This window comes from Biomphalaria glabrata, chromosome 5 (assembly GCF_947242115.1).
Source record: "Biomphalaria glabrata chromosome 5, xgBioGlab47.1, whole genome shotgun sequence".
In the NCBI taxonomy this organism is placed as follows: Eukaryota; Metazoa; Mollusca; class Gastropoda; family Planorbidae; genus Biomphalaria; species Biomphalaria glabrata.
In genome coordinates, this window is record NC_074715.1 from 224580 (window position 1) to 235000 (window position 10421).

General features: G+C 33.6%; 2 protein-coding genes across 4 annotated transcripts; both read right to left on the bottom strand.

Annotated features, from left to right (window-relative positions):
• Positions 1 to 514: 514 nt before the first annotated feature.
• On the bottom strand, positions 515 to 8510 carry LOC129926491 (galactocerebrosidase-like). 3 transcript variants are annotated; one of them, XM_056030840.1, is made up of 7 exons: positions 6968 to 8510; positions 6631 to 6695; positions 5776 to 5916; positions 4018 to 4160; positions 3173 to 3339; positions 1454 to 1527; positions 515 to 667 (listed from the first exon to the last, which is right to left on the bottom strand). In XM_056030840.1, exons 4-7 carry the CDS (start codon positions 4095 to 4097, stop codon positions 539 to 541), a joined length of 450 nt encoding a protein of 149 aa, XP_055886815.1. In that variant the 5' UTR covers positions 4098 to 4160; positions 5776 to 5916; positions 6631 to 6695; positions 6968 to 8510; the 3' UTR covers positions 515 to 538. The 3 variants fall into 3 exon arrangements, with proteins under 3 accessions (XP_055886815.1, XP_055886814.1, XP_055886813.1); XM_056030839.1 differs by having other exon boundaries at positions 4018 to 4155; positions 6631 to 6720; positions 6968 to 7715; XM_056030838.1 differs by having other exon boundaries at positions 6631 to 6720; positions 6968 to 7715.
• On the bottom strand, positions 5154 to 7960 carry LOC129926421 (galactocerebrosidase-like). Its single transcript, XM_056030260.1, has 5 exons — positions 7879 to 7960; positions 6968 to 7107; positions 6631 to 6720; positions 5776 to 5916; positions 5154 to 5195 (listed from the first exon to the last, which is right to left on the bottom strand). The coding sequence occupies exons 1-5, from the start codon at positions 7958 to 7960 to the stop codon at positions 5154 to 5156; spliced, it is 495 nt and encodes a 164-aa protein (XP_055886235.1).
• Positions 8511 to 10421: the final 1911 nt, after the last annotated feature.

Genomic DNA, 10421 nt, shown 5'->3' on the forward strand with positions numbered 1-10421 from the left:
GACTTAATTTTAAAAAATGTTTAACATATACAAAATGGAATGTTTTTAATATTTTGAGTATTAACAAATTTAAGAAAAAACATGTATCTGTACTAATTACAGCCAAACCTAATTACATTTGATTTCATGAGAATATTTTGTTTGATATTTCAAAGTATTGGCACACCCATCTTAAGAAAATCAACTTAAGAATTTTTGTGTCAGAACAATTCAATCCCAAATAATAATTCCCAGCTTCATTTTAGCTATAATAAAATTAACCCTGTGAGTTAACCAGTACTAACATAAGAACTAAAGGTGTTTAGATGTAGCCTTACAGGTGGTGATAGTAATTCTGATGGCTTGTAAAAGTATTAGTAGAGTTGTATTAAATCTTATAATTATCAAGGAAAAATAGTAAATCTTTGCAGTGACTGCATAAAGACTTTCAATATTGAGACTAATAGAAATAAATTTACTTATTTACTGGATCATTGTACTAATTATTCTACTACTATTGTATATTTTTGCATAATTTTAAAGCCATTAGTAGCTGAATCTAATACAAGATTATAAAATCATCCAAGCCATAGCTGTCTGTGCCAATAGCTGCAAAGCCAGCTTCTGGAGAGGTGGGAATTGTTGCATTGAACAGAACACCATCAAAAGCTCCAAGTGCATTTGTACCCTAAAAAATAAAAATAATTACATCTTATTTATATAGCACTGTTTTAAACATTAAAAGATTCCTTCCAAAAAGTTTCAAAGAGAAATGTTTAGGATTCTGAGCAACACACAGTAAGCTTAGTTTTTTTAAGTATCAGTCTAATTCATTTTATATAATGTTTTCTCAAGCTCAGTTTACTAACAGAAACTATTTTAATAGGTTAGTTTTAAAATTGCAGGAGATAATAAGAACAGTTTCATTACATTTTTGGTTCTCTGCAGTGGCAATGGACAAAAATATTCACAATGAAAAGCCAATTTCATTCAAGGAATAATTATGTTGGACTAAGTTCAGCTCTAATTGCCTTTTTCAATAGCTCTGTGTACATAAAAGTTTTGGGAATTCATCTATCAACATGTGACATCAGCATAATGTCATAAACTCTTCTAATAATTTTGTTCATGACATTGGTGAAAAGATTTCACCTGTTTTGTATAGTGAGACTAGAAGACTTTTAGACTTATGAAAAATGAGAAAGGAGCTGATGGTACTAAATTAAAAACTTGTTTCCCCTTTCTAACCCATTATGTATCTATAACTTTGGTTAAAGTTTTAGTTTGTGTATTGTGAATTTAAAAAATTGGATGTAAAAATTCCACACTGAAATACTTCCTGTTCAAATAAGATTTCAAATAATTCATTCATTAATCATAAGAGTCATTGCCATGAACTAATAACATAATGCAAGAAAAATATTAACTGCCAACCTAAAACATTCATTGACTCATAAAACATTCATTTACTGACCTGAACTAACAAAGACAAAATGTGCCATCCAGCTGGAATTTGAACTGAACCTTGTTGAGTGATCTTGGTTCGAGCTATAGAATACATGTTATAAATTATTAATGATGAAATACTAGATGTTATATAAATAATTTTTAGAATTAAATATTAATTTCAGGCTTCTCATTTCTTCTGTCATTTGACTTTGTTGCAGGGGTGCCCTAAAACTAACCCTAAGTCAGCAGCTATTCTTAAAATAAATTATGGCTTTTATATAGCAATACTTTCATGGTTATAGCATGCTCAGAGCGCTTTGGTCCAATCTCAGTTGTGAACCAGTGGGGATGGGGGGAGGAATATCTAGGAGAAGGTTTTTCCGTGCTGCCTTCAGGCGCTCAGTAAACACAACTCTGCCCAAGTCGGGTGTCGAACCTCGAATCCCCTTCTAGGTAGCCAAGCCAAGCTTCAAGTGCACTTAGCCTTTTGACCAAGCTTCCCACCATCTTAGCAGGATATCTAATGTGTTACATGTTTCGGATGTTCCTTCAGAGTTGAATATAATCTACTTCCTAGTCCTAAACTCCCACAGGACAATGGGAGATGGCAGCGAGCAGGGTATGAACCCTGGATCATTGAGACAATCAAAGGAAAGTCCAGTGCATATACTGCACGTCCAGGCAGCCATCAATTTTTTTAAATTACCAAATAAATGTTTGTTTATAGATTTAGTGCATTTATCAGGAAATGTAGGATTAGTTTTCAAGGTAGTGAAATGGAAGCAACTTCCACTATGGATAACAAACTTGTTAAACATGAACTTTTCTTAGAGCTATGGCATTCTAAGATTCTTAACTGAGATATGAAACCATATTGACCATTTTCCTGCACGTTTTGAGCTTACCACACCTCTTTCAAATTACCTTCAAACAAATGGAATGGATGTTCAGAGAGCATATTACATGGCATGTATAACAAAAACAAGATAAAGACACTCAGACAAGATTTTGAAGAGGTGAAGAAAGCAGCAGCCAACTTTGATGGAATTAGAAATTGAAGTTCATTTGCCTGAGTAAAGGAGGATGATGTAAAAGTGAATGCCAAGAGAAAAGAAAAATGATGTTTATGAAATTCAGGTTTTTAATGTCATGATAGACACTGTTATCTTGTAATTGGCTTGGCTTATGAAAGAAGATACTGCACATTGACATTTTCTAGGAATAGGCTGAGAAGCACCATGACACAAGAACACTTGGAGAATTTTATGTTGATGGCAGAAGTAACATCTGTATTTTATAAGATAAGATATAATAGAGACATGGCAGGGAGTTGTGTTCTGATAGGGATTTTCTTATTACTTGAATGTAAATATCACATATGTTATGTAGAGAGAAGTAAGAGCTTTTAATGTTACGTAAGTCTTACATTTTTTTAGTTTTTTAATAATACAAAAAATTTTCCATAACATTTTAGTAGATATTCATTTCAAACTTATTTTACTGTAAAAACATTTTTTTACATTTATAAATACATATGCATGCATCCAATTTTTTATACATTATCAAACTTTACATATTTTGAAGAGAATTAGGCCTGCCATTTGTGGGCCAGGTTATATGCTAATGCCTGGGCCCATGTTAATACCCTGTTCACCCCTGTGCAAAAGGGTCAGAATATGATAAGGATTATTTCATAATAAGTAATAGCTTATTAAATGTATTTAATCTGCCTTTGTTTACTTACCAAAATCATTACTAAGTTGATATACGCCACTTTGAAGTCCATATAAATAAATGTCTTGAACTTTAAAAACATTACATTCACCTTGATCCACTCTGGCAGCTACAAAAACTCGACTAGTAGAATTTAAGGTGGGAATATGGACATTTATTTCCACAGAAATATCAGACCTAAGAAATAAAAGAAATGCTACTATATTATCAGTAAAAAAAATGTTAAGTAACTAAATATATTAAGGGACGTGGTGGCTGAATGGTTAAGTGTTTGGCTTCCGAACCTGGGGTCCTGGGTTCAAATCTTGGTGAATACTGCAATTTTTAATTTAAGACTTTTTAGGGCGTCCCTGAGTCCAACCAACCCTAATGGATACCTGACTTTAGTTGTGGAAAGTAAAGATGCTGGCCACATGATACCATGCTCTTTAACCATTGGCCAAAGAAACAGATGACCTTAACATCATCTACCCTATAGATTGCAAGGCCTGAAATGAAACTTTACTTTATTATTAACTAAATATATTACAAATGATAGTGCATTGTTTGCTGTGTGAAATGGACAGTCTACACAGCAAATCATGAAATTGGAAAAATTTATCTGGCTCTTTGCAATGACAAGGTAATGGAAATAAAAACCTAGCTCTTTTTAATGAGATTTAAGTTGTATAACTTTTAAGTTGAACAAAGCTAAAATAAAGAATCTTTTAATTGCACAAGAATTAGTTAACTTGATGCTATCATTCACATTATATATTCAAAATTAGTTCAGTCTCTGTATATATGCATATCTATAAAAAGTCCATTGCTAACTTAGTACTTCTATTATGTTTGGCTTTTATAGTAAGCACTTACCAAGTATTGGAACCAATAACACTAATTGATTTGTTGTGCAGATCAGAATCATGATAGGCTACTGGAATCTCTAAAACCATTTGTCTAATAAACTTCTAATTCATAGGAGACTGTCTGCTGGGCAAGATTGAATGGTTCCTGTACTGGGGATAACATTAACAAACATAGAAACAGTTTTTGAGTTGATAGATACATAGAAATGAAATTTGCATTTTTATAAATGTAGGTCAGAGGTTAAGAATGAGGACTAATCATGTATATTGATGTTTGTCATTGATTGTGTGTTGGTCTTGGCTGAATAGTTTTTGGAGTGACCATGAATAAGAACATCACAGAGAAGGAAATACAAATGATGAAAGTTATTTGAAATATAAAGTTGAAGTCAGATATAGAAGATGACCACTTGTGTTGATTGTATGAAAAGCAGTAGTTTTGAAGTGAATTAAATTGTCTATTGTTTGACATCTTTTTTATTTTTCATAAGAAGCTTTTTTAATCTAAAATAAAATCAGGTTTATTTTGTTTTAAAAAGTTTTTCTAGGATTCATTCAAGTTATGAAACAGGTTAATTAAAGGGATAGTTTAATTTTCCTACAATTTTAACATTAGTTTAACTGTTCAAAGAACTGTCTATAGAGAAGATGGTGAATGATATTGTGCTACAGAATGACATGGAGGCCAATACGAGGAAAGCGCAAACAGCAACATCCTCATATAACATGGTGACACACCTTCATGGAAGACCTCAGAACAGTGGACACCAGATGGGAGGAAGCTTCAGACATTGCCAATGACAGATCTTTATGGAGACAGCTTGCAGCCCAATGCGCCAAATGGCGCGGGAGGACGTAAGTCTAAGTTACAGAATAATTTATTTTCAACCATGGGCTAAAATTCTTTCACTGGTGCTGCCCAGATAAAAATTTATACATGAGAAACAAAATTAAATATAGACCTCTTAACAGTGAATACTGAGGAATTCTATTGATATATAAGGTCTGCAGTACTTCTGCCCTCCACTGGAAACCTGGTTATATTATTTATCTCTACAAATGTTATGGTGGTCACACTTCTAGGACATAGAATCCATAGAGTTAATGGACCAAACTTATTGAAGTAAAGTTTCAAAAAAAAACTCAAGTAGCTGTGTTAAGAATACAAGGCTTTTGTGGATCTTTCTGGAAATATACAAGTGATGATGAGATCAAAAGAGAAGTTTGGTTTTGAGAAGGAATACAATCTGTTCTTTCAGTTTAAAGTATTACAAAATAAACTATTGTGCCTGATTGTAGTATACAATAAATCTTAAAGGTATCTGTTTTTATTTATTATTCAACATAAATAACTAAAGCTTAAAAGTTTCTTATTACCTGAACTAATGAGCCATGAGGAATAACCTTTTTTTCTAATAATTTTCAATAGGTATTTAAAGCAACTATTTCTTTTAATGTAAGTTCCCCTTTCAGGCCTTGTTGACTATTGGGCAGTTGATATAAGGTTATCTGTTTCTGTGGCCTACGGTTAACAAGGGTGTCATGTGGCCAGCACAAGAACCAACCGTCTTTACTTTTCCCCAACTAATGTCAGGAACCCATTAGAGCTGTGTGGACCCAGTCTTCACCAGGATTTGTACCCAGGACCAACGATGTGGAAGCCAAGTGCTTTACTGCTTAACCACATCGCCTCCATTTTTAATTTTATTTTTTTTTAAATGTGTAGGCATCATTTTTGTGATTTTTCTTCTAAAAAATTGTATACCTTCAAAGTCATCAAGATAAGGCAGAGGATATGGTTGGGAGGGAGGGGGTCAGTGTATGATTCTTTTTGTCCAGTAGATGTAGTGGTCAGTTTGTAGACTTCATCAAGCCCTAACTTGAGAACTGCTTGGTCAGACACAAACTGTGAACGATGGAATGTGATAATTTGAATATAAATATATGAATACAATATTAAAGTGCTGACTTATTTATTACTAAAGCATCTCCAGATTTTCTTTTGCTAAGTCTTTCTTTTAACCAACTGGTGTGGCACAGCAGTAAGCTCTTTTTTTTCATAGCAAGTCTTTGGTTATTTTTTAAAAATATTTTTGTCTTCCAACACTCTTTAAACTATTTCCCAGGTGGATTCCCTTCTTTAAATTTCTGTCTGAATACATTGCTTATGTCCTGAGAATGTTCTTCATTAGACACTTTAGGCCTACTATGCTACCTAGTTTAGCCTAAAGATAACAATGGTAGTGATATTTAGCTGCAAACATTCTACTAAATTTATATAACTGGTAATAAAATATTGTTAAAACAAAAGAAAGTCCATTGAAAAGAGATACAAATAAAACAAAAAAACAGTCTAATTTAAAACTAAATAAAATAATTAATTAACATATTCTATTTAAGACTGGATGTCTGCCTGGTTGTGCAGTATGCACACTGGATTATCTTTCGCAATGGTGCCGGGTTCATACTCTGCCACCTGACCTCAAACTTCTGGATTCATTTGTCAGTAATTATATTTTCTTTTTCTTTTTAATACAAGCCTCATGCAATAGCAGTCTTTAACTTTTTCTTTATTGTTATAAATTGTTTTAAACAGAAGAATCTAATGAAATATACTTACCAAACTTCCTTTAAGATTTAAAGTTACAAGTTGTGGGTGAACATCATACCAGGGTATACCAGGACCTAGACAAATAGAGTGGTCATGAGTCTGAAATACAAATAATGTGATCAAGGAGTGTCTGAAAAAACTTTTTTCTTTTATTAATTAGAGTTAATATGTCATGTACGTATGTCAAATAGGTTTTTCAACCTGAAGGTATGTCTGACAGATATGTCATAAAGAGTCTAACAGTCTTGTAATGAAACATGCTGACACATTTTTTCTTTAGAAACTTGGAAAGGCACTTTCTGTTTTTTTTAAGGGGCAGGGAGGGAGGTAAGAAATTATTACTCACTATGGTTTCAATTACAATGGTTAGGTCAGTTCCATCAGGGCTGATCAATCCAACATAAGATCCACTTTTTGGTAATTTACCTATGCCACTGTCATGATTTAAATATTTCCAACCAATAGAAGTAAATTGAGTTGTATGTGCTGAGAAAGGAAAACAAAAAAATGTTTTAGATGTTCCTTCAGAGTTGAAGATAATTTACTTCCCAGTCCAAACATCCCGCAGGATGATAGGGGATGGAAGCAGGCAGGCTATTAACCCAGGACCATCAAGAAGTCCAAATAATAGTTCAGCGTATATACCGCATGACCAGCCTGTATGTATTATAAGTGTGATTTAATGTTATAAATCTATATATTATATATGTTATAAGTGTGATTCAATTTGTTTAAAACTACAAAATTTTAGGTTTACTGTTTTTGACAGTCAAGGTAGTGGTTTACATTTTTTCCCACCATTCAGATTACAATATAAAATTTAAAAAAAAATAAAAAAAAAACACATACACACAAACAAAAGATTTGTAAAAAGCCTTGGCAGTCACATCAAACAATTTTTCACAACCAACAACATGCACATCCTTGATACAAAACACACACACTGGTCATTTTAGACATAAGAGATGTACCTGTTACCAGATGTACTAGCAAGGTTGATTGGCTGTATTAAACATTATAAGCAAACCATTATCCATACAGATCTAGTTTCACTACAGAAAAGATTTTTTTCTTGTATCCATAATGGTATCCTAATTCTTATATATAAGATTTCTATAATGTGTCTTCTTTCTACTATAACATGCTCAGTGCACTTTTATTGTATAAATATGGTTAGGGTTATATAATTTGGCTCTAAATGAAAGATTTACCTGCTATCCATATGAAAAGGGGGGGGGGGGCTAAAATTATAGTTGCCTGACCAAGGTTCTAATGCAGTTATAAGACCATTTCTAGTATGGCAGCCCATAGTAGTAACTTGCAATTTGATTCCAGGCATAGTTCTACAAGTATAAAGGTGAATTTTAGATGTGGTACATAAATTATTCAGAGGCACGGTGGCTGAGTGGTAAAGCACTTGGCTTCCAAACCGGAGATCGGGGTTCGAATCCTTGTGAAGACGGAATTTTTAATTTTGGGATCTTCGGGCGCCTCTGAGTCAGCCCAGCTCTAATGGGTACCTGCCATTAGTTGGGGAAAGTAAAGGCGGTTGGTCATTGTGCTGGCCACATGACTCCCTCCTTAGCAGTAGGCCACAGAAACAGATGACCTTTATATCATCTGCACTATAGACCACAAGGTCTGAAAGGGAATTTACTTACATAAATTATAATTTGCAAAACTAAACATAATTTTTTATTGCACAAAGTTATCCAGCTAGAGCTAAATTTTAAAGTAAGAGGCAATTCACAGTTGGAAACATGAAAATATAAAGTAAAAATATTAATGCCCATCATGCATCAGTTTTAATTACAAAATGAGGATACTGAACACTTCAAGAACTTTAAATCTTTCCTTTTCCACAGCCAAGGTAACCAATCGAGCCTAGTGGGAAGCGTGGTCGAGAGGCCAAGTACACTTGAACTTGGCTACCTATGAAGGGGGCTAGAGGTTTGACACACGACTCGAGTAGAGTTGTGTTTACTGAGCGCTTTTAAGGCATTAAGGCATCAACCCCCCCCCCCACCCCCCGTCCACAAATGAGATTGGACCATAGTGCTCTGAGCATGCTATAAGCATGAAAGTTGTGCTATATGAAAGCCATAATTTATTTATATAGTAAATAGGGTTAGAAACATGCTTACAATTCAAGTAGATTTTTTTATTGAATGACACTACAAAATGTAATCATGTATGATCTGGATATTCTTCTTTGTTTTTATTATTCATTAACTTCAACAGACCTACTTTTTTTTGCAGTGTCAGAGCAGAAGCACCAACAGATGTTTATTTTTTTTTTATCTTTTAAAATAAAATGACTCACAACATAGCAAGTAAACTGCTTTATTATCGAAGTTAGTGGAATTAAATTAATATCTATTTAGGTGAATAGATAGTTCCAGACAAGGGTGCTGTTAGAGATTTTTTTTTAATACTCAGAAACCAACAGTTATAATGTCTAACATATAAAGCAATGACAATTTCTGACCAATAGTTACAATAAAATGTCTGAAATATAGCAAGAATATGCATGCCATAGTTTTATTTCTTCTAGACATAATCATTATTTCAATTTATCAGACAATAGTAACTGAGTAACAGTCCTGGCTGCCTGATAGTGCGGTTTGCACGCTGGACTGTCATTCGGATTTATCAATGATCTTGGGTTCAAACCCTGCCCGCTCCCATCCCCTGTGCCCCTGCGGGAGGTTTGGATTAGGAAGTAAACTATCTTCAACTCTGAAGGAACATCCGAAACATGTAAAACATTTTACAAACTTTTAAACATTTCAAAAAATAAATACATGTTAAATTAGTTATAACTTATGAAGACATATAGTTATTGACATAGGTTTGATTTAAATTTGAGGGTAAAATGTTAAAACCAAAAAAAACTTTCATTATGGTAAGGCCCTTCTCATTGTAGGAGCAGAAGTATTAAAACATTTTTACACAAACTTTTTCTAAATATTTAGGTAGACAATCTGCATAATTTTTTTTTTGTTGTTTATGTTGATGTGTTAGGTGGCATTGCCAATATCAAATATTTTCTTGTCTCAAACACATAGGCCCATGATATGATGAACATGAAATAAGGCTCAAGAAGGGTTCCACGACAATTCGTTCACTGACATTTCGTTCACCGACAAATCGTTCACGACTTTTCGTTCACGCGACTATTCGTTCACCAGACATTTCGTTCACCCGACAATTCGTTCACGGACTATTCGCTCACAGACAACTTGTTCACCGACAACTTGTTCACCGACAGTTGGTTCACGACAAATCGTTCACGCGACAAATCGTTCACGCGACAAATCGTTCACGCGACTATTCGTTCACGGCACGGACTTGTTCACAGACAAATCGTTCACTGGATAGTAACATATTGTTAATTTTATATATTTTCGTCGCGTGTTAAATTTATTTACATTAAAACATTATTTGCAAATGCAAAAAAATTCTAGAGATCAGGTCAATTCCGAGTTTATTTAATTTCGTTGTTGTTGTTGTTGTTAATATTTTGTTAATGAGGACAGTATGTGATACAAATTATACTTAAAATATAAAAAAAAAATATAAAAAAGAGATCTTACAAGCTAGCTGAAAAATGTAAACGGGCCCTCACTTTACTATAGGTAACATTTTTACTTTCACCTTTAATATACCTTTACACCCCCCTCTTTATTTTTTCATCTACCGGGAATCTACCCATTCATCTGGATACTCTAGTTAACACCTAGTGGAGTGCTAGACAGACTGGCTCCTCTGGAAGTCATACAACTTTATTGGACATTGCC